At 43.0% G+C, this 25,241-nt stretch overlaps 1 protein-coding gene across 2 annotated transcripts in view; it reads left to right on the top strand.

Annotated features, from left to right (window-relative positions):
• The first annotated feature begins 5,796 nt into the window (after positions 1–5,796).
• Positions 5,797–25,241, top strand: part of LOC119966431 (LIM zinc-binding domain-containing Nebulette-like) — a 450,954-nt gene continuing 431,509 nt past the window's right edge. The window contains exons 1-2 of one of the 2 annotated variants that reach the window (XM_038798084.1): positions 5,797–6,017; positions 6,822–6,916. In XM_038798084.1, coding sequence (XP_038654012.1) covers positions 5,949–6,017; positions 6,822–6,916 — 164 coding nt within the window. In that variant the 5' untranslated portion in view covers positions 5,797–5,948. The remainder of the gene's footprint in view (positions 6,018–6,821; positions 6,917–25,241) is intronic. The other variant, XM_038798086.1, reaches the window with a different exon arrangement.

Raw genomic sequence — 25,241 nt, 5'->3', positions numbered from 1 at the left:
GTCTGGGTTTCCTCCAGTTTCCTCCTACAGTCCAAAGATGTGCAGGTTAGGTGGATTGGCCATGATAAATTGCCCCTTACTGTCCAAAGGTTAGGTGCGGTTGCAAGGTTACAGGTGGAGCTACACCACCTCCTTTACCATCCACTCTGTCCTTCCGAATAGTTTGATACCCTCGGATATTTAACTCCCAGTCGTGACCATCCTTTAACCATGTTTCAGTAATGGCCACTAAATCGTAGTCATTCACAATGATTTGCGCCATCAACTCATTTACCTTATTCCGAATACTACGGACATTCAGGTAAAGTGCACTTATGTTGGCTTTTATACCTCTGTTTTGAATCTTAACACCTTGATCACCTCTCCTAAGTTATTTTTCCTCTTAACGTTTCTCCTAATTTTCCTTGTCGTTGAACCCATATCTTCATGTAACAACTTGTCGTGTTGCTTTCCATTTATGTTTTTACTTCCTGTTTTATTCCTTTTAGCATTCCTGGGCCTATTCACTGAGCTCCCCTTAGTCACTGTACCTGGTCCTGTCGCCCTTTTTGAGTTTTGACTATGGCACCTCTGCCTTAAACTTTCCCCCTTACTGCCTTTTGTTTCTGCCCTTGTTTTACTACCTTCTGACTTCCTGCATCGTTTCCCATGATGTGGCGTACATATACTTTCAGAAGGCATTTGATGCAGTGCCACAAGACAGACTTGTGAGAAAGGCTATAGTTCATGGAATAAAAAGGAGAGTAGCAATGTGGATACAAAATTGGCTGAATAATAGGAAGCAGAGTAATGGTCAATGGATGTTTTCGGGCTGGAGGAAGGTTTGTCGTGGTGTTCCCCAGCGGTCAGTATTGGGACCCTTGCTTTTCCTGATATGTATTAATGATCTGAATCTTGGTGTGCAGAGAAAAATTTCAAAGTTTGCGGATGACACAAAACTTGGAAGTATTATAAGCTGTGAGGAGGTCGGTGTAAAATTTCAAAATGACATTGACAAGTTGATAGAGCAGGCAGATAGGTGGCAGATGGCGGGCAGATGGGTTGTAGACTCCCCCTTGGACTGATCTGTTCCCTGTAAGAATACTATTCACGATGCCCTATGCTGCTCTTGCTCATGTATTTGCTTTTTTTGGCCCCTTGTTCCACACTGTAACCAATCACTGTTTGTCGATGTATCATTTGTCAATGTTCTCTGTCGATTATTCTTTTGTCTACTATGTACATACTGTATACCTCGGCTGCAGAAAAATACTTTTCAATGTATTTTGGTACATCTGACAATAAATAAATCACAAAACAAAGGTAAAGTGTGATGTGATGCATTTAGAACATAGAACATAGAACAGTACAGCACAGAACAGGCCCTTCGGCCCTCGATGTTGTGCCGAACAATGATCACCCCACTTAAACCCACGTAACCCGTATACCCGTAACCCAACAATCCCCCCATTAACCTTACACTACGGGCAATTTAGCATGGCCAATCCACCTAACCCGCACATCTTTGGACTGTGGGAGGAAACCGGAGCACCCGGAGGAAACCCACGCGCACACGGGGAGGATGTGCAGACTCCACACAGACAGTGACCCAGCCGGGAATCGAACCTGGGACCCTGGAGCTGTGAAGCATTGATGCTAACCACCATGCTACCGTGAGGCCCCTGTTTTTGATGGGAAGAATATGGACAGACAATATTAAAAATGGAGTACAATTCTTAAGCGGGGTGCAGGAGCAGAGGTACCTGAGTGTATATATGCACAGAATGGAATGTGCCAGGACAGCTGGAGAGAACAGTTAATAAAGTAAAAGTTATCCTGGGCTATATTAATAGGGGCACAGGGTACAAGATCAAGGAGTTTATGCTGAACTTATAAAAGACACAGATTAGACTTCAGCTGGAGTATTGTGTATGTTTCTGAGTGCTAGACTAGAGGAAGGATGTGAACGCGTGGAGTGCTGAAGAAGTTGACAAGAATGGTCCCAGGAATGAGAAACTTCAGTTATAAGGAAAGATTGGGGCAGGATTCTCTGTTGGCTGACGGCGAAATAACTCCCGACACCAAAATCGCGGCAGGCGTCGGTTTGACACCGAATCGCGATGCCATGCCTCGTGAAAATGGCGTCAATACGATGCATGCTACACGTAGTTGCAACACCGTTCGCGTATCATTAGTTGGTCCACCTGCGATTCTCCGCCTCCGATGGGTTGCGTTCCCGACGGCGTGCTCTCACAAATCATGAACATGGCGTGGTGGTAGCTGAGAGAGAGAGGTCGTACGGACAGTGTTCGACACCCCCATACTTTACCGACTGCCGTGCCACTGGCCGGGTGGCTTCTGCCAGGGATTGGGGGAGTAGTGGGGGGTGTCCAGGATGTGGGCTGTGGGGTCGGGTTGGACAGGTACGCAACACCATTACCGCAGCCGCCACGGCAGCCTTGCAGCTGATGACAGGCTGCTTTAAATCAGGCACTCGAGGTTGTATAGGTGATCTCCCCCGGGGCACCTACCTGGGTGCCTTCTGACTGCAGCCGACCCATCAGCTGTATGGGTGCTCCAGCACAACCTGTCCCATCTTTTCGGCTGCGATCAGTGTGTATGTGGGGGATGTATAGTCTAAGAGCAGCTGCATCTTGTCAGCCCTGTGAGTGTCCATCACGGACCTAGTGATTCCCGCACTGTTTTTGTGGGTTCTGCTGGTGTTCCATGCGGTGCCGGTGTTTGCCCCTCACCGGTAGCAGAATTGGTGCAGGCGTGGCGCTGATTTTTCTGATGTGGAAGTCCACGGATTCTCTGTTGGCGTCAGCATTTAGATTCAGAAAAGAAAAATTCAGCCCTGGAAAGTTTGGGACTGTTCTCCTTGGAGAGAAGAAGGCCAAGAGGTTTGATCAAGATGTTCAAAATCATGAGCAGGCTGGACAGAGTAGATATCCCTACTGTTAAAGGATCAAGAACAAACGGGCACATGTTTAAAGTGATTTGCAAAAGAAGCAAATGTTATATGAGAAAAATCTTTTTCACATGAGTGGTTCGGGTCTGGAAGCACTGCCTGGAGGTTTGGTGGGGCAGGTTCAATCAAAGCATTCAAGGGGGCATTACATAATTGCTTGAATAGAAACCATGTGCAGGGGAACAGGGAAAAGGTAGGGAGTGGCACTAAGTAATGATGCTCATTTGGAGAGACGATTGCAGCTACGATGGCTCAAATGGCCACCTTCTACACTAACAGTTCAGTGATTCTTTAATACAGTTAATCCTTTATGGAACTTAGGCTAACATACTTTATTATACTACATCTCCTCTCCACCGCACCCCCTTCTCCCTCTATATCTGTCAGATTTCAGTGTTCTTTGACATTCCTGGAAAACCCAATCCTTCAATTTCCTAGTCTTTCTGAATATGTGTTTTGTAGTTTGTCTTTCTCGCCATATTTTCTTCTTGTTCTCTCTTCTTTCTCCTTCCTTCAGTTTTATGAGATTCTCACCTTCTTTTACACTGATAAGAACATAGAGCATACAGTGCAGAAGGAGGCCATTTGGCCTATCGAGTCTGCACCAACCCACTTAAGCCCTCACTTGCACCCTATCCCCGTAACCCAATAACCCCTCCTAACTTTTTTTAGTGAAGGGCAATTTAGCATGGCCAATCCACCTAACCTGCACGTCTTTGGACTGTGGGAGGAAACCGGAGCACCCGGAGGAAACCCACGCAGACATGGAGAGAACATGCAGTCTCCGCACAGACAGTGACTCAGCGGGGAATCGAACCTGGGACCCTGGCGCTGTGAAGTCACAGTGCTAGCCACTTGTGCTACCATGCTGCCCGTTAAAGAGTTGTGGTGTCTTTGCTGGTCTGTTTTATCTCATTTTCCTCTCATTTGTATACTACCGTCCATCCTCTGGATGCTGCTGAACAGAATTCAAACTAGTAGATGGTTATTTTGATTCCTGTCTGTCAATTATACATATGATACATCTGGATATCATTTCTTCTAATGACTTTGAGAGACCCGGCCACCAAACCGAATACTGTGTTCTGACTCTGCACTCAGTAATGCCGATATGACCTTGATATAGGCGTTGCAAGATTTCAAATTCAATGCTCTCGAGATTAGTATTCTATCATCGTAAAGAAAGATATTGACAAGGAACCATTTCACCCATAAAAAAGCCAAAGAATTGGTGCTTAGGGATGGCATTGATTGTGAAGCCAAATGGTTCCATAAGAATATGTGTTGATCTTGCGCAACTGAATAAAGCTGTGAAAAGAGAAATCCATCAATGGTATCAGTAGAGAGGGCTGGAAAATTAGGAAAGATTTATATTCTCTTAGGTGCTACAGTGGATTCTGACAAATAATGACTAGAAGAGGAGTGCAAGCTTCTCTCAACTTCCATAACGTCATTTGGAAGATTCTATTTTAACAGGTTACGCTTTGGAATATCAGCACCAGAAAACTTTCAAAGAACAATATCAAATCTCTTGTAGAGTGCTTACACAGAAGTGTTTGCCACATGGATGATGAGTTGACACATGGCTCCACACAAGCTGAGTATAACATAATAGTGAGAGCATTGCTGAGAAGAATACAAGAAGCAGATTGACACTCAACAGTAGGTGCAAGTTTTCAGAGCAAACACTCAGCATTCTTGGTCATCTGGTGAGTGCATCAGGAATAACAGCTGATCCACTGTACACCAGAGCCTTCAGTGAAGGCCAGAGCTTCCAAGGAACATTATGGATCATTCACCATCTTTATACTGCTTTCCACCAAAGATTGTAGTGTTGCTGGTTGGTGTTGTTTCAACAACTCCCGAAGACTGATAGCTCTTAATATTCTAACTCTATTGTAACATATCTACAGCTATGAAAACACTCCTTAACAGGAGCTCCTTTCAATGCTGCTTTCTCCAAGACACTCTCAGATCGAGTAGACACTTCCTTCTATTGCATCACAACCCCATTAGTGCATCACAACCTCTTTGTGGGACATACTCCATTATATTACAGAATGTAGCATTCAAGTAGCATTCAAAGAGCTTCAATTATTTGGATCTACTCCCCCAAATAATATCTTAGTTAAATGAGATAATTGTCCAATCAATACTGCATTAAAGTTATATTGAAAAATCCAACATTGATAAGAAGCAGCATACGACAAAGATCAGGGCTGCAAAACAAGAAAACCGAGGGTAACATACTGGCACAAAACGTGTCCTGCAGGCCTCCGGGCTGGGGATACTTTGTTTACTCTCAACATCAATAATTTGCACTCAAAAATTAGAGGCAGAGGTAATGAAGTGTGAAAATTAAACAAATGTGGGTGAAAGCAAATAATGCGGAGGACTGCATCAAAGTACAGTAAACATGCAAGCAGAGGAACAGAATGGCAAATGAAATTCAATGCGATAAAGTATGAGGTTGGTCATCGAGGTAGGGACAGCAAGGAGGGCTCTTATTTCTGGGAAGGCAAGACACCAAGAAGGGTGAGGGGGCGAAGAGATCTGGCAGTTCATACAGATCCATGAATCGCGACAAGCAGCAGCGACAGCACAGGTTGACGAGGCCACACAAGGGACACGATCCGGAGCAAGGCCGGGGGAGAGCGCGGTTCAGCACGCGAACAGGGATGGGATGGGACAGCAGCAGCACAGCAAGGGCTGATTGACGTTCTGTCCCTGGGTGCGCGCACGAACGAGCGCGCCCAGCCGCATTCTGGAATCCGAATTCCCGGTGGCTGATGACGCGAGCGCGCTCTCGCGCGGCGCAGTGAGAGGGGGCGCGCGCTCTGACTCCCACGCTCGCGCCCGCGGGGGCGGAGCTGGAAAGAGCGGAGAAGGGTGATAGGGACAGAAGCAAGTGTCAGAGAGGCAGAGCTGGTGCTCTGAGCTGGCGGGGGTGGAAGTCAGCGCTTTAGCAGCTCCGCTCTCAGTCTGAGAGAAAGGAAACATGAATCCCCAGTGTGCTCGCTGTGGGAAAATTGTTTATCCCACGGAAAAAGTCAACTGCTTGGATAAGGTAAATGAATTTAGTTGTTTCCCCCCTTTCTCTCTCTCTCTCACACACACATACAAGCGCATCATTGGTTGCACTGCGGCTCATCACTTGTCTCCCATAAAAGTGTTAAATGGAGGGACGAAATGCCTGTGAGGTTGGGGTTGGGGTTGGGGGGGTGTATCGGGCCGGCTTGCGGAGCTGGATGGGGGTGGCTGGCGTTGAGATCATCCTGGCTGGTGCAATAAAATGGAGTTTTCATCCTCCTGAACTACGCGAAAAGTGTCGATTTCAGGTGTCGAAGGCTTCAAACGCTGGGAATAAATCCACTTTACTTGTTCTACGTGTGACGCATTGCTGAACGATGCAAAGCATTTTGAGTGGACTGACGGACAGCAGCCGGGCAACCTGTCGGCGAAATGTCACTCTACCTGGCGAGAATCGGTTCAGATATCCAATAAAAATGTGTTTAATGCACTTGGTTTATGCTCCAGTCTTTTTTCTAAATGTATTTTAATTTATATATGTGTGTATGTATATATATATATATATATATAATTTGCTCGTTTTATTCAGACATTAAAAATTCTGCGTTTACCTTTACGAGATTAATGACCCATAGTTTGACGCAGAATGTATTGTTGAGGTGCACAGAATGGAGCAAATTGTGTTGCTTTCTGGTAACAACCTTTGATTTGTGCATGTTTTGAGGTTGATTTCGGGCTACGCAGTCGAATTTCATATGTGCTTTCTCGAGAATCATTTTGTCATATTATTGGATAACCCAGGTGAGGAAGAACTCAGATTTTCTTTTTTTTAAATTTGCAGTATTGGCACAAAGCATGTTTCCACTGCGAGGTCTGCAGGATGACCCTAAATATGAAAACATATAAAGGATATGAAAAGAAACCCTACTGTAATGCGTGAGTAACGACGAGCTTTATCAATGCAGTCCAACAAAAAGATCTTAACCTGTTGTATCGTCATTGTAATCTCTCGCAACACGCATAGTTAACGAAGACAGTAATACTCAAGAAACAAGTTTAGTGACCCTGCCCTAAGGTGTGGCAGCTCGTTATTCAGCATTTATATTTGACTATTTACATACCTAAGCTATGTGAGAGATGCTGCCCTATTGTGAGGCAAATAGACTTTTCCACGATGACTTAGCCATCAAAAGTTTCAGCACCATGACAGCTACATAAGCATACTGTGTTTAAACTTATAGTATTAAAACTGCATTCGTTAATGGTTATTTTTATTAGATCAAACCTCACCAGAACATCTACAAAAATTTTATTTTTAAAGAGATATTAAAGTTAAGAATGTGGCACAATAACATTTTGTTTATCAGTTAAAGTAAAAAAAAAACCTTCGAGATGCTACATTCGAGTTGGAGGCATTAATGAAAATTAGGGGGAAACTCTCTGCTGGTTGGAGTCATACCTGGCACAAAGATTACGTTGGTTTCAGCTCCAGGACATCAGCGCAAGAGTTCCTCAGGGTGGTGTCCAAGGCTAACCATCTTCAGCTGCTTTATCAATGACATCCCTTCCATCATAAGGTCAAAAGTGGGTTCGCAGATGACTGGACAATGTTCTACATCATTCGCGATTCCTCAGATAAGGAAGCAGCCTATGTCCAAATGCAGCAAGACCTGGTGGACAATATCCAGGCTTGGACTGTCAAGTGGCAAGTTATTTTAGTGCCACACAAGTGTCAGACAATGACCATCTCCTAAAAGAGAGGATCTAACCATTGGCCCTTGACATTTAATGGCATTACCATCGCTGAATCCCACATAATCAACATCCTGGGGGTCACCATTGATCAGAACCTGCACTGGACTAGACTTATTAATACTATGGCTACCAGGGCAAGTCAAAGGCTAGGAATCCTACGGCAAGTAACTCACCTCCTGACCCTCCAAAGTCTGTCCATCATCTGCAAGGCGCAAGTCAGGAGTGTAATGGAATACTCTCAACTTGCCTGGATGAATGCAGCTCCAACAACATTCAAGAAGCTGGACACCATCCAGAGCAAAGCAGCCCGCCTGATTGCTTCCCCTGCCACAAACATTCAACTCCCCCACCACCAATGAACAGTGGCAGCCGTGTTTACCATCTACAAGATGCATTGCAGGAACTTGCCAAGGTTCCTTCGGCAGCACCTTCCAAACCCACAACCGCTACCATCCAGAAAGACAGGCGCAGCTAATACCTGGGAACCCCACCACCTGGAGGTTCCCCTCCAAGTCACTCACCACCCTAACTTGGAAATATATTGCCGTTCCTTCACTGTCGCTGTCAAAATCCTGGAACTCTCTAAAGTCACAGTGGGTGTACCTGCACCTCAGGGACTGCAGCAGTCCAAGAAGGCCCTTGCCACCACCTTCTGAAGGGCAACTAGGGATGGACAATAAATGCTGGCCTAACCATTGATGGCCACATCCCGTAAATGAATTTAAAAAAATTAACATCAGCATCATGGTTTGCACTCCTGAAACCAACAGTGACATAACTTAAAATGTTAATCAGGGTCCTGTGCCTCTTAGTACAAATTGTACCTCCAGGACCTGTTTGTACAAATTGTGTTTTTCAACATCTGGAGTGCCACTTCTTTCATCCGGTCATCAAATTACAATCAGAACAGCTTATCAAGCAGCTTTTTCATAAGCAGTAATTAAAGTGATCCTCATTGTTATTTCTTTAAGTATCTGGAGGTCATTTTAGGCAATCAACATTGGCTGTTTTGCTCAATTTTTTGTTGGTGAGCCACTTTGACAGAGTGAGTTTGCGAAGAATAGGAAGTGTTTTGTGGGACTTGTATGTTATCAGTTGCTGAATATGGGCATGTTGCTTGGGTTTATCCGTGAGTCTGACAATCTGGAAGAAAATAGCACTGGGATTTGCCTGCATTAGTAGTAGATTCCTGGAACTGCAATGCCCAATAGACTGCATGCTGTTCTAAGTGCATCTCATCCTGAGCAAGTACCTTTTCTCAACTGAAATGGCTTCCAATATCTCAATGTTCAATTTATTCGGGGCCACTACCATTGACACTTGCAGATTTGACTCTGGTTTCATGATAGTATTTATGTCTATTCCTACTGTGTGAATCTTTTCATACTGTGCCAATCTTCAACAACCTCTTTGTTCCATCCAGTCTGTCAAGATGACAGACTGGCTGCCTGAGGACAAGGGCTATCCCCATACCAATTGGTCAATGACTTCTCTCAGAAACCTGTGCAGAGGTGCCAATATAATGAATCATGATACAAGAAGAGTTCTAATTGAGGAAGCTATTAATGTCTGGAAATTGGGCAGCTTATAGAGGTCAGTCAGTACAGCCAAATGTAAGCATTAAGATTCATTAAAAAAAATAAATTTAGAGTACCCAATTATTTTTTTTCCAATTAAGGGGCAATTTAGCGTGGCCAATCCACCTAACCTGCACATCTTTGGGTTGGGGGAGTGAAACCCACGCAGACACTGGGAGAATGTGCAAACTCCACACGGACGGTGACCCAGCGTTGGGATTCGAACCCGGGTCCTCAGCGCCACAGTCCCAGTGCTAATTACTGTGCCACGTGCCGCCCTCGGCATTAAGATTCATAACCGTTGCTACATACTTTACAGCATTGCAGTCAAAGGGGCAATTGCCTTCATGCAAACTGCCAGAGCTATAAGGCAGAGAATTATTGATGGGGGATTCTCGTGAACCATCTATTTACTCCATGGAGTACCAAAACTTCCTTCTCCCATCTGCCCCACTCCTGACACCCACCATATTAATGCTGCCGAGCATGGTGAATTCATGGGTGTCCCTATTACAGCACTAAGATTCTGAAAACCAACAGCTGAACTAAAAATTAAGTTCACAATTCTAGAAGAGTTTAGTTTTTATTTGACAAATTATTTCATGACTGAATCCTACAGATGGTGTCTCAAAACCCACAACCTCGGGACTGAGTCGATGACGGAGTTTGGAACTTGCCAGTTTTCAGGAATAAAAATCTCAGCCCCTTGATTCAGTGAATATGGAACACATGAAAACCAAATGATAAGATTGCAAAGCACTTTAGGTTAATGACTATCTCTCTGCTGATATTAATTCAGTTCTCATCTGTGGATTTAATAACTCTTTCATGCCGCCTCTTTATTAAAGAGTTTAATAACTCTTTCATGCAGTCTCTTTGAACTGACTAGGGCCAGCTGCAGAAGGCAACCAGAGCCCATGGAACTTCAGGGCTTTTGGGAATCAAGCGTAGTGTTTGAATTTAAGCCTGTGGTTTCTATTTGGGTGGTCTTTATGGTACCAAAACTCAATACAGGTACCCAGTTCTTGAGTAAATTTAAGATCTTACAAAAATTCTGTTGGATTTTTGATAAGTTGAATTTTGTCCAAATATAAAGTATATTAATCTTTCAATGTGTCCTTTAATTTACCCTTGTCCAACAGTGTCTTACCACATAACTATGTGCAATAGTGGCTCCATATTCTTCAAATTGTCCCACCTGGGTGGCATATTGGCAGTGGTGGTAGTGGTTAGCACTGCTGCTCCACAGCACCAGGAACCCGGGTCATTCTGACTTTGGGTGACTCTCTGTGTGCAGTTTGCACGTTCTCTTGTGTCTGTGTGGGTTTCCTCCGGGGGTCTAGTTTCCTCCCGTAGTCCAAAAATGTGCAGGTTAGATAGATTAGCCATGCTAAATTCCTCATTGGTATCCAGGTTAGGTGGGGTTACAGGGATAGGGGAGGGGAGTGGGCCCAGGTAGGGTGCTCTTTCAGAGGATCGGTGAAGACTCGATAGGCCGAATGGCCTCCATCTGCACTGGAGGAATTCTATTAGCAAACTCCAAAAAATGTCCTCGGTTACAACAATTTTGTATCTCCTGTTCCTTGATTTTCTTAGAGTTACAAAATACGAAGAACATTTTAACAATGAGTAACACCTCTACTCTGAACATTTAAGTAATCTTTGATGGATTTATGAGTATTTATTTTAAAAAAAACTACTTTTCCATCCTTCATGCATAAGCCTATGTTTCTGTTTACAGCATAGTTAGCTCCTAATGTGCCTGGTTGTTTGGAGACCTTATTGCGTTTATTAAACCTATCCCTGATTGGGAGTACTTTTGTTGATTATAATGGTAATTAGTTTTTTCAACAGTTTATGTAGTTTGTAGCTGTGCTTTTTCAAAGTCCCCTTTTAGGTAATGGAGTGTACATTCATTGATTATTCTTAATTTATAATTTAATGTCAACTAATGGATTATTTTAAATTGTTAAAACTTCTTTTAAAAAAATTCAAAGTCTACTGAAAAGATTTTTAAATGGCTAAATTTTGCCCAATATGTTAATTTGTCAATGTTTCATTTCAATTTACCAGTGTTGGACTTGTGTCTCCTATCGTCACGCCCTTGCAGAAACATGTACATCGGCATCCAAACTTCATACTTGAACCACAATATTACAAAGTTGATTACAAATCTGTTTTGGTGTATAATGACCACAGAAAGAAACAAAGATCAGGTTCCAAAATTACAAAATAAGCTAATAATGAAGCATTATATTGCATAAATGGAAATGGAAGAAGGGACAAATAGTAGAAGACAAAATACATTTGGTGGTGTAGCTTAAATATTTGCAACTGAACAAAAGCCCTGTACCTCCCATTTTATATCAATGCTGTAGGTAGCCTACATGTTGCTGGCGTGTTTTGAACATTTGGCATGTGGTCACAATGCAGAAGTTAGATTTAAAATCATGCAAATTGTCCCACCTGTTCTGTCAATGTCAAGTTATGCTCAAGTTTCATTGGAATATGACTAAATGAAAAATGGGCAAAAAAGCGATACAACCCATTGCCGCCTACAGAAAGCATCAAACATGCACAATAGGGCAGCACGGTAGGACACTGGTTAGCACAGTTGCTTCACTGCTCCAGTTCGATTCCCGGCATGGGTCACTGTCTGTGCGGAGTCTGCACGTTCTCCCTGTGCCTGCGTGGGTTGCCTCCGGGTGCTCTGGTTTCCTCCCACAGTCCAAAGATGTGCAGGTTAGATGGACTGGCCATGATAAATTGCCCTTCGTGTCCAAAAAGGTTTGGTGGGGTTATTGCATTATGGGGATAGGGTGGAGGCATGGGTTGGGGTGCTCTTTCCAAGAGCCGGTGCAGACTTGATGGGCCGAATGGCGTCCTTCCGCACTGTAAATTCTATGAAAATATATTTCCCTCTAAAATTAAAGATTCAATTAATTTCACCACCATTCATGAACAGTGGGCATTGCATATCTAAAAACGTGTGATAGGGCTGACGTTTTATAATTTTAAGGGTGACTTAGTTGGAGAACAAAAAGACAGTGCATGTATTAGTGAATGTAATTTTAAAAAAAAGTTCAAATATTTCGGTAAAATGCCAGAAAAAGTACTTGTTCCATTCCATGCTGAAAATCTGGTCATGAGATTCCAGCCAGTGATGCCACTTAGTTTGTTTTCGAACATGTTGAAGTTAAGCAGATACCTGAATGGCTATTGAATTACAACAGTTTAAGGATGAATTATTTAACACAATTCACATTGAATCCTTTCAGAGTCTGGAAAATATTAGCGCATTATTTAATATCTGTTACTTTGGCACATGGAGGTAAACTTTGACATCATACATTTACGCAAAGATGTGCAAATTAGGTGGTTAATTTTTTTAAAAATTTAGAGTACCCAATTCATTTTTTACAATGAAAGGACAATTTAGCTTGGCCAATCCAGCTACCTTGCACATCCTTGGGTTTGGGGGTGAAACCCACACAAACACAGGGAGAATGTACAAACTCCACACAGACAGTGACCCAGAGCCGGGATCGAACCTGGGACCTCGGCGCCATGAGACAGCAGTGCTAACCACTGCGCCACCGTACTGCCCCCATTAGGTGGTTAATTGACTACTCATGAATGCAGATATTAAATTTCAAAACTGTTGGGGAAAACAAAGGTAGTTTTAAGGGATTTATATTTGTCTTGGTAAACATTAGAAATAAGGTATAATTTTATGTTGGTTTAATTTAGTGTTTCTGTGCGGGGAAGGATACAACCTATAGTTAGATTCATGTTGGACAAACATGGCGGATGGTTAAGTTCCAACTGTAATTGTACATCATAGCGAGGGCTACGACATGACAGGTAAATACAACAGCAGTGGTTGCTTAGCAACTGGGGTATTGTAAATTAGATACCGGTAAGCTTTTAAATTTTAGTTTAGCTAATTTGATTGCAATTGGAGATAGGGCCTTGGGGAGTGAATATCTCTCCACTCTGCCAAAGGATAGACTGTTCAGGACAGGAGTGTGAAAGAGGTAGGCTTCCTAAAGTCCAAGATATAGTCCTGATAACCAGGGAATTGGGACAAAGAATGTCTAAGGCTGCTAAAGTTAAATGAACGGAGACCAAGGTGTTGTTCAGAGAAGTTGAATAAACTTGGTTTGTTCTCACTGGAACGAAGGAGGTTGAGGGGTGACCTGATAGAGGTCTACAGAATTGAGGGGCAGAGACAAAGTGGATAGTCAGAGACTTTTTCCCAGGGTAGAGGGGTCAATTACTAGGGGGCATAGGTTTAAGGTGCGAGGGGCAAGGTTTAGAGGAAATGTATAAGGCACGTTTTTTACACAGAGGGTAGTGGGTGCTGGAACTCACTGCGGAAGCAGGGACAATAGTGACATTTAAGGGGCATCTTGACAAATACATGAAAAGGATGGGAATAGAGGGATACGGACCCCGGAAGTGTAGAAGATTTTAGTTTAGACGGGCAGCATGGTCGGCACAGGCTTGGAGGGCCGAAGGGCCTGTTCCTTTGCTGTACTTTTCTTTGTTCTTTGTTCAGAAGAATTTAAGGAAGAGTGACCAAAGTGTTCTGAATTATAGAGGAAATTGCAGTAACTAGATTTAAAGTGGGAGGGCAGACTCCCGAGGTAGATGAAACATATGATGCCACCTTAATATATTCTAGTAGTCTAGAATTAAAGCAGTTTGCACAGCAGTCAAGACAATTAAATCCTAAAGGGGTTGGTGTGAAATCCTAGACTGGATTCACTGTTTAAAAATGGAACGGAAGCTTTGTTTAAAAGTGTCTTATTGAAAACGTAGTTTGGATTTCAGAATGTAAACCATTATAGGGAAGCATAATCGAGAGAAAACGTGTTTTTGAGAGTGGAGTTTCAAAACTCACGTTCATAGAATTTACAGTGCAGAAGGAGGCCATTCAGCCCATCGAGTCTGCACCAGCTCCTTAGAAAGAGCACCCCACCCAAGGTCAACACCTCCACCCTATCGCCATAACCCAGTAACCCCACCCAACACTAAGGGCAATTTTGGACACTAAGGGCAATTTATCATGGCCAATCCACCTAACCTGCACATCTTTGGACTGTGGGAGGAAACCGGAGCACCCGGAGGAAACCCACGCACACACGGGGAGGATGTGCTGACTCCACACAGACAGTGACCCAAACCAGAATCGAACCTGGGACCCTGGAGCTGTGAAACAATTGTGCTATCCACAGTGCTACCGTGCTGCCCGTGACAATCATTTGGGTGGATTCTGAGGAGAAATCCACAGACACTAACTTGGGCTTAGAGCAGAGTGTGTATTTGAGCACAGTCATCTTGTGTTCTTAAAAAAGACTGTGTTAATGAGACCATTGTAGATTAAGATGTATTTGGCAATCCATGTTAATCCGAAAACCTTTGTGTAATTGTTAAGCTAAGAGGAGAGTAAAGGCTTGTTATGTCATCAATTTTTTTCATGTATCATAAATGCTTTTTTTGGTTAAAACTAATTAGTGATCCTCTGACTCTGTCCTCCACCTTTTTGGAAAAATATATTAAAAGTTAGTCTTTTGAACTAGGGTTCCATTCTGGGATCGTTCAGTCCAGTTCTGACATGAACTGGGATCATAACAGAAGATACATTGGCATTTCAAATTTTAGAGCCATGGAAGATGTAAAATTTGTGGACCAATACCTTTCTCCTTTCTTCCTAAGTTTCCCTGTGGCACATATCTTGCAGAAGTCCTATTTTTGCCCTTATTTATCGGTCTGTTGCTTGTAAATAATATATCTCAAAAACTAATAGATGGATTTCAACAAAACTTGGCACACAGATTGGGTATGACCCAAGGAAGAACAGATTAGTTTTTAGCGAAGGTGCAGATCTGGATCTTGAATTTGTTTAAAAGGATCTGTTAACATTTGTAGAGTGAATTAACTTTTTGTTAAGAATGTTGTGTATCTCAGTTGCTGTCTGTGTAGTTTATGACTAACTTAGCCATACTTCTTACCTCATTAGTGCAATCATGAAACACTGCTGCAGAACCAGTAATTCTAAAATATAGCTGGGTCCCAAACTCATATCATGGGCGGGATAGTGGTCCTGCTACAGTGAATGAGAGATTTTCTGTCCTCGCTATCAGCGATAGAGGTGTTAATTCGCAACAGCGAATAATGTCCCATTTATTTTTGTTGACACTTGAGACCGCAAATAACTTTGTTTGATGAATCCATGTTTTAGCTTTCTGTCCTTAAATTGTATCGGTTACCACTGGGAAAGTGCTTGGTGCTGGCAGTAGTTTTGAAGACTGTCTCTCAGTCAAAGCAACACTGCAGAATAGGGTACTAAGAACAAATGGGGCAGGGACCTCTGCTCTTCTACCCCTTTCAAATGTTTACCACTTATCTATATGTCCTCTACCACTTCATCAGGAGACCTTTCTCGCCAGTCTGCTAACCTGCCTGATATCTTAAATCAGAAAAGAGAGGCATGCTCATTTATACACACAGGAACTGCAGTTTAGAGACAGTGAGGTCTATAGCACCAAAACGACCCTTTGGCCCATCGTGTCTGCGTTGGTCAAAAACAACCACAACCACCTACCCTATTCTAAAAAATAAATTTACAGTATCCAATTTTTTTTTTACAAATAAGGGGTAATTTAGCATGGTCAGCTCACCTACATGGCACATTTTTGAGTTGTGGGTGTGAGACCCACACAGACACGGGGAGAATGTGCAAACTCCACACGGACAGTGATCTGGGGCCAGGATTGAACGCAGGTCCTTGGTGCCGTGAAGCAGCAGTGCTAACCACTGCACCACCGTGCTGCCCATCACCTAAGTATTCCAATCCCATTTTCTAGCACGTGGCCCAGAGCCTTGTATGCCTTGGCATAGCAGGTGCACATCTAAATACTTTTTAAATGTTATGAGGGTTCCTGCCACCACCACCCTTTCAGGCAGTGAGTTCCAGACTCCCACCACGATCTGGGTGAAAACGTTTTTCCTCGCATCCCTTCTCAACCTCCTGCGCCTTACCTTAAATCTATGCCCCCTGGTCATTGATCCCTCCATCAAGGGGAAAAGTTTCTTCCTGTCTACCCTTATCCATGCCCCTCATATTGTGTCCTCTTTCCGTTCCCTTTGCTCCAAGAAAAACAATTCCAATCCATCCAATCTCTCTTCATAGCTAAAACTCCCCAGTCCAGGCAATATTCTGGTAAATCTCCTCTTCTCCCTTTCCAGTGCTATCTCATCCCTCCTAGAATGTGGATTCCAGAACGGCACACAATATTCTAGCTGTGGTCTAACCAATGTTTATCCAGTTCCAGCATAACCTCCCTGCTTTTAAACCATAGCCTCGGCTAATAAAGGAAAGTATGGCATATGTTTCCGAACCACTGTATCTACCTGTCCTGCTACCTTATGGTACAGTGTGCTTGCTCGGTTCCTCTGATCCATGGTGCTTCCCAGGGTGTTGCCATTTATCATGTATTCCCCTGCTTGCTTGATATGTCCTGCCCATGTGCATCCCCTCACACTTAATCTGATTGAATCCCATTTTCTACTGATCAGTTCATCTGACCAGCCCATCTATATCCTCTTGTAATCTAAGGCTATCCTCGCCACTATTTACCACCCCAATTTTTCTATTATCTGCAAACTTATTGATCAGCCCTCCTACATTCATGTAAAACATTTATATAAACCACAAGCAGCAAGGGCACCAACACTGATCCCCATGGGACCTCATTGGACACAGGCTTTCAGTCAGAAAACCATCCCTCGACCATCACCCTCTGCTTCCTCTCTGCCACTCATCCAATTCTGGATTCAATTTGCCGAAATTTCTTTGATCCCATGGGCTCTTAACTTTGCTATCATTCTCCCACGTGGGACCTTAGCAAAAGCCTTGCTGAAGTCCAAGTACATTACATCAAATGCATTTCCCTCATCTACACACCTGGTCACCTCTTCAAAAAAATTTATCAAGTTGGTCAGAAATGACCTCCCCTCAACAAAACCATGCTGAATGTTCTTGATTAATCTCTGCCTCTTCAAATGCAGATTAATTCAGCCTCTCAGAATTGCTTCCAATAGTTTCCCTACCACTGAGGCTAGACTGACTGGCCTGTAGCTTTCTGGTTTATCCCTTCCACCCTTCTTAAATAATGGTACCACTTTGGATTTCCTTCTGTGCTTCGGCATGGTACGGTAGCACAGTGACATGGGCAGCACGGATGCACAGTGGTTAGCACAGTTGCCTCATAGCGCCAGGGACCCGGGTTCGATTCCCGCCTTGGGGCCTGCACATTCTCTCCATCTCTGCGTGGGTTTCCGCTGGGTGCTCTGGTTTCCTCCCACAAGTCCCAAAAGACATGCTTGTGAGGTGAATTGGACATTCTGAATTCTCCCTCAGTGTACCCATACAGGCATCTACTCGGGATTTTCACTGTAACTTCATTGCAGTAGAATGTAAGCCTACTTGTGACACTAATAGAGATTATTATTACCTCTCCTGTGACCAGAAAGGAATTGAAAATTATTGCCAGCGCCCCTGCTATTTCATCCCTCGTCTCGCTCAACAGCCTGGGAAGCATTTCATCTCGCCTTGGTGATTTGTCTACTTTTAAGTATGATAGACCACTCAGAACCTCCTCACTGTCTATATTAATTTCATTAATTTTATAACAGTCATTCTCCCTGATTTTTATACCCACACCGGCCCTTTCACTTTATGCCTCTTCAGTTTGAAAATTATCTATTAACATACTCTGATAAGTCATTTACCAGCTTCCTATTTCAGGATGTCATACTCCCTTAAGCATTGTACTTTAACAGCACCAATAGGCCTCCTATGTGGAATCTTATCAAGTTCCTATTGAACACAACGTTCATTCTGTTTCTTTATCAATAAACTCTGTTATTTTCTCAATTAAATTTGTCAGGCATGACTTGCCTTTAAAAATTTGTACTAGCTGTGGCTAATTAGTCAAAGCCTTTCTAGGCAATTATTATGTTTGTCTTGTATTATAGTCTCTAGAAGTTTGCTGATGTTAGGCTGACAGGTCCATATTTACTTGGTCTACCCCTTTAAAACAGATGTTCTGTGGAAATCTTCCAGTCCTCTGGCTCAACTTCCATATTCAATCAAGTATGTTTGAAAGATTGTGGTCAAGGCCTCTGCAGTTTTCTCCTATTTCCCTTGGTGTTCTAGTGTGAATGTCATCGGGGGCCAAAGACCTTTCCAATTTGGATTTTTCAGTGTGAATTCCTTACGTAACTGATCCCCTGCCTCCCCTTGTACCCTTTCATTCTCACGACCATACTCTTTTTTTGAAAAACTGGGGTGAAGTAGCTATCCTTTTTCACGTTGTGTGAACCTTTCACTTTAACTTCTCTAACTCTTTGTAAAATCTATTAAGTTACCTGCCAGTGTTTCTTCATTCCCTAAAATAAAAGCAGAGAAACTGCCGAGACTGGAATTCTGAAATGAAAAGAGGAAATGCTAGAAATATTTAACATGGCAGATATAATCTCTGGAGAGAGAAAGCGAGTTATAGGATGAATCTTGCCAAGTACTTGAGGCTCTGAAGACCTCTGAGTGGCCAAGATGATTCTCGAGCTGAAACATTGGTTTAGCCTGGGCCTGGTGTATGATGCTTTCCTGGGAATTCAGAAGCGTGGTAACCAGTTGATTGCCACTTAAAATGCTTAAGAATGTTAATTAAAGAGGCTGCACTACATTTTGATAGCTACCACTTCAACTAATTCCCCTTCCTACGAGAAACCAGCTATCTTGGAATAAACAAGGCGTTGATTTTAATTTCAAGCCATTTATTATTCAAGGGTTACTCAACATTCCATGATCATTGCTGTTGTTGGAGTTGTGAAGAGGATCTCTGAAACACCTTGGAAGACTTTCTGGGACACTTTGTCAACAATTCACTCGGGCAATGCTTATTTCAGAAATTCTCTGAAGACTTCACCAAAAAGGAATAAACGGAGTCACCAAGAGAAAGTGAGTTCTTGATGACAGCTTTATAGCCAGGGGTCCGCCTTGGTTTGAACCAGAAATGAAAGGAGCACATGAAGCAAAGGAGAGCAGCGCCAAGCTGCTGCAGGCGAGAGGGACAGGAAACTGAGATAGCACTCTTCTCTCCTTGGGGATACAGGACATAGATACATAGAAGATAGGAGCTGGAGGAGGCCTTTTGGCCCTTCGAGCCTGCTCTGCCATTCATCACGATCATGGCTGATCATCCAACTCAATAGCCTAATCCTGCTTTCTCCCCATAGCCTTTGATCCCATTCTCCCCAAGTGCTATATCAAGCCACCTCTTGAATATGTTCAATGTTTTAGCATCAACTACTTCCTGTGGTAATGAATTCCACAGGCTTACCACTCTTTGGGTGAAGAAATATCTCCTTATATCTGTCCGAAATGATTTAACCTGAATCCTCAGACTGTGACCCTGGTTCTGATACACCCACCATTAGTAACATCTTCCCTGCATCTACCCTGTCTAGTCCTGTTAGAATTTTATAAGTCTCTATGAGATCCCCCACATTCTTCTGAACTCCAGCGAGAACAATGCCAACCTAGTCAATCTCTCCTCACATGACAGTCCCACCATCCCTGGAATCAGTCTGGTAAACCTTCGCTGCACTCCCTCGAGAGCAAGAACATCCTTCTTCCGAGAAGGAGACCAAAACTGCACACAATACTCCAGGTGTGGCCTCACCAAGATCCCGTATAATTGCAGCAACACATCCCTGCTTCTTCACTCGAAACCTCTTGCAATGAAGGCCAACATACCATTAGCCTTCTTTACCGCCTGCTGCACCTGCATGCTTACCTTCAGCGAATGGCGCACAAGGACACCCAGGTCCTGCTGCACACCCCCCTCTACCTATTTACAACCATTCAGGTAGTAATCTGCCTTCCTGTTTTTGCTTCCAAAGTGAATAACCTCACACTTATCCAAATTATACCGAATCTGTCATTGATTTGCCCACTTGCCCAACCTGTCCAGATCATGCTGTAGGATCCCTGCATCACAGTTCACCCTCCCACCCAACTTGGTATCGTCTGCAAACTTTGAGATGTTACATTGTGTTCCCCCATCCAAATCATTAATATATATTATGAATAGCTGGGGTTCCAGCACCGATCCCTGTGGTACCCATTAGTTACTGCCTGCCAATTTGAAAAGGACCTATTAATCCCTACTCTTTGTTTCCTCTCTGCCAACCAGTTTTCTATCAACTTCAATACATTTTACACAATTCCATGCACTTTAATTTTGCACAATAATCTCTTTTGCGGGACTTTGAAAGTCCAAATATACCACATCGACTGGCTCCCTCTTGTCAACTGTACTGGTTACGTCTTCAAAGAATTTCAACAGATTTGCCAAGCATGATTTTCCCTTCATAAACCAATGCTGACTCAGACTGATCCTTCTACTGCTTTCTAAATGTTTTGCTATAAAGTCCTTGATAATGGATTCAAGCATTTTCCCCACTACCGATGTTAGGCTTACGGGTCTATAATTCCCTGCTTTCTCTCTACCTCCCTTTTTGCTTAGTGGAGTGATGTGAGCTCCCCTCCAATCTGCAGGGACAGTTCCAGAGTCTATAGAATCCCGGAAGATGACCACCAATGCATCCACTAGTTCCAGAGCCACCTCCTTAAGCACTCTGGGATGCAGATTCTCAGGGCCTGGGGATTTATCCACCTTCAATCCCATCAATTTTCCCAGCACATTTCTCTACTAATGTTGATCTCCCTCAGTTCTTCCCTCTCACTAAACCTTTCATTCTTCCCCTGTAGACCTTCTCCACCAGGGCTTCCAGTGCCACAACACGGAGCCTGTGCACCTTTTCCCTTGGTCCTCGAGTCACCCTGCAGGGTGCTGCTGTGTGCCAGCCAGAGCAATCCACAATTACAGTGGAAGTAGTTGTGAGGAGCCCACATATGCTGCTCCACAAAACCTTGCACCTAATTAACACTGCAGGTTTCGGGTTTAGCACCTCTTGGTCAATTCAAATTATGGTGATAAACAATTGGGACCAAAATTGTTTGCTAAATTCAGAATTTTAAACAGCACAGCATGCAACTATTTTGGGCCCTTCGATCAAATCAAAGTAACCCCCTTGAAATTTTAGACATTGCCAGATGGTATGATTCTGTGATTATGAATATGTCAGGCTGTTGCTTGAATAGTCTATGGGGCTGCTCTCCCAATTCTCCAAACGTTAGTCAGGAGAACGTTGCAGGATTTGCTTGGCTGGGTATGCCTTCTTCATGTTCGAATCTGATGTTCAGTTTGAAGCCAAGTAGGTCTGCCTAGTTTAATTCTTATTGTACATTTTGTGCAGTGGTTTCATACAAAAGCTTGCTCGGCAGTTTCAGAAGGCAGTTAAGAGTCAACCATGTTGTGCTGTCTGGAGCCACATTTTGGCCAGACCTGGTAAGGGCAACAGGCTTCCTTCCATTAAGGACATTAGTCAACCAGATGGCCCTTTTGAACAATCCAATAGCTTCAGGCTCACCATTACTAATATCTTTTATTCTAAATTTATTTTGATTTTAACTGAATTCAAATTCGCAAACTGCCATGGTGGATTGTGAACATGTATCTTCAGATTAGTAGTGCAGATCGCAACAGTTACTACAATAAAAACAAAATACTGCTGATCTGGCAATCTGAAATAAATACAGAAAGTGCTTGAAAAAGTTCAGTCTGGCAGCATTTGTAGAGAGGGCAAGAGAATTGATATTTTGAGTCAAATATGACGACTTTCGAACTGAAGGGAGGTATACATGTTTTATACCGTTGAAAGAGGGAGAAGTAGAAAACAGGGAATATCTAAAATAGAGGGCCAGAGAGATTAAATAACAATGATGCCATGGAACAAAAGGCAAAGGGAGTGGTAATGGTCATAGTAAAGAAGCAGAGCATTGGTTCAGAGTAGGTATCAATGGCAGAATGATGAACAGCTCTGTCTGAAAGCAAATGCGTGAAATCAAGGTATCGACAAAGCCTTGGGAAAAAGAAAATCAAGATGAAAGGCAGAGTTCATGGTCTGCAGTTCGTGAACTCGATGTTGAGTCGATGTCCAGTAACAAGTAATTGTGGATAGCACAATTGCTTCATAGCTCCAGGATCCCAGGTTCAATTCCGGCTTGGGTCACTGTCTGTGTGGAGTCTGCACATCCTCCCCGTGTGTGCGTGGGTTTCCTCCGGGTGCTCCGGTTTCCTCCCACAGTCCAAAGATTTGCAGGTTAGGTGGATTTGCCATGATAAATTGCCCTTAGTGTCCAAAATTGCCCTTAGTGCTGGGTGGGGTTACTGGGTTATGGGGATAGGGTGGAGGTGTTGACCTTGGGTAGGGTGCTCTTTCCAAGAGCCGGTGCAGACTCGATCGGCCGAATGGCCTCCTTCTGCACTGTAAATTCTATGAACATAACCACTAGGCCGCTGTACCCTATTTTAAAATTTTATTTTGTTATATCATCATTGAATCATAGAATCCCTAACGTGGAGAAGGAGGCCATTCGACCCATCGAATCCGCACTGACCCTCTGAAAGAGTACTCCCTCATGTCCCCATAACTGCACCTAACCACCACATTTTTGGACTGTGGGAAGAAACCGGAGCACCAGGAGGAAACTCATACGGACACAGGAGAATGTGCAAACTCCACATACACAGTCATCCAAGGCTGGAATTGAACCCGGGGCCCTGGCACTGTGAGGCAGCAATGCTAGCCACCGAGCCAGTCTTGATCTAATTGAAGATGGCCTTTTTTAGCCATTGTTCTCTCTTGCTTTATCTTTCATATCTTTGATATGAAACTATATAACTATATATTATGGTCATTGTTTTCAAGGTGTTTCTTTATTCTTGTATTATTTGTGCTGCTTCATTTCAGCAATGTCTCTGTTTGGACCATCTGCGTGAAAGGTTTCGAAATAGTGCTGAATACATTGGTGCTAACGTACATGTTGTAACCAATCTCTTTAAAGCTGAAACTTGTGGAAGCAGGGTCAAAATTGCTGAAGAAATGAATTTGCTGATTTACTTTTGAAGGTCCGCCGGTTCCTATTTTCAAGCAGACATTGATTTAGGTGGGCAGCGCTTCCATCCAAAATAAGCAGGGGCTTTATTAAGGCATGAAAATTGGCCTAAGTGACCTCGACAAGAATCCCGTATGTTGCAACTGTCAGGGCCTCAGCCCTGACTACTGGTGTGAGATGAGAACTAGCCATTTCCAGTGGTATCCAAATGTTGGAAAGTTTTGGGATATGGTTTCCTTGTACTACATTGTTTTGTTTGGCCACTTAACGATTTCGAAGTGCTTGGCATGGCTACAAAACAATCTTAACTATTGAGTGTTTTGGGCTGTAGTTTTGTTTCTAGATGATCTCACTCTGGCTAGAGGAGGAGGAGGTGAACCAGCAAGGGGAGAGCAAACAGCACTTTGTGCAGGTACACCAAGTATAAGCTTTGTTAATATGGTAACGTCCTGTAGTTCTCTGAAGAGCTGTGCAGAAGGAGGCTGTGCTTCTCGTGGGAGGCTGTCATAGAGTTGTGTTGCCATCTGCATCAGAACCTGCGACCAACTGTCACAGCTAACACAGCATTGCGTCTTGCAGTCAAGGTCACTGCAGCTTATTCAATGTAAATGAATTCCAACTAAAGAAATTGATTTGGGCCTTCCACTGACCTTATCTGGCGGGGAGAGTAGACATCCTGCCCGCTGCCTGACTGATGTACATCCACTGTAAAGTTTTGCCCCATTGTAAAAATATTTATCTTGGTTGCTTAAATTACTCTTAATCAAGTGTATTCTTAGTAATTAAAGTTATCCATTATTAGAGCTGTTTTGCTCCTGCATTTTTGTAATTTGTCTACATGCTTCATCCCTTGTGCTCCTTGGAGATCTGTAATGTGCTTCCAATAGAGAAAAAGATCCATAATTTCCCTTAACATTAACGAGGTAGCCTCAGCTTTGCATTGCCTTCAGTGATCTTGTAAAATAATGCAATATTTGATTAACTCATTCTTTGTTTCCTACTTTGTTCTGCCTGAACGTTTTGTAACCAGGAATAGTTACTGCTCCTCATGCCTTAACCTAAGTCATGTCTTTGTTGGTGCTACAGCAAATTGTACCTCTTGTTACCAATATTCCCCTTCTAAATTGTGCATTTACACATACAGAAATCAAATCTAATTCTTGTATGCTTGTCCTAATTTATTCATTCAAAACACAATTTGTTTCACTGCAGCTAACATTTCTAATGCCTGAAATAAGATTTAAAAAATGTAAGACAAAAATATAAACCGAAAACAATAATATATGTATCCAAAGCACAATTAAAAGTCCCAGAATTCACCATATGATAAAATAAAGTTTGACTTATTCGTCAATGTAAATCAGTGGCCTTGATATTTTGTGCATTACATGGCATAACATATTTACCATTAAAAAGCTGCATATTCCTGTTGGTGTAAGATTAACTCAATGGTAGAACCCTTTGGTTCAGAAGATTGTGTAGTTCAGTCCTATTCCAAGATTCATGCCTCTAATCTAGGTCAATGTTTCTCTTCAGCATACACGCTGAAGTACTTTATTAGCTGTCCAAAACTTAGTATCCTGTGAAATGGGAGGCACTAAACAAATAGAAGTTCCTTCCATTCATTCTTGCTACCTTTATTGATCTATGTTTCCTTATTTTAATTGTTTGTTTCCTTTCCACCCTCCTGCCTTTCCCCATTAACTGTTCTGGGAGATTTGATCATATCTATTAAATGATAAATTCAGTATGTCGGATGCACATTTCATCAAAAGGTCAGAAGTACCTATTAGTATTGTAGGTATCATTTTGTTAGGTTTTCAATGTTAAATGC

Source organism: Scyliorhinus canicula, chromosome 5 (assembly GCF_902713615.1).
Source record: "Scyliorhinus canicula chromosome 5, sScyCan1.1, whole genome shotgun sequence".
NCBI lineage: Eukaryota > Metazoa > Chordata > Chondrichthyes > Carcharhiniformes > Scyliorhinidae > Scyliorhinus > Scyliorhinus canicula.
This window is presented reverse-complemented; position numbering and strand designations above follow the sequence as displayed.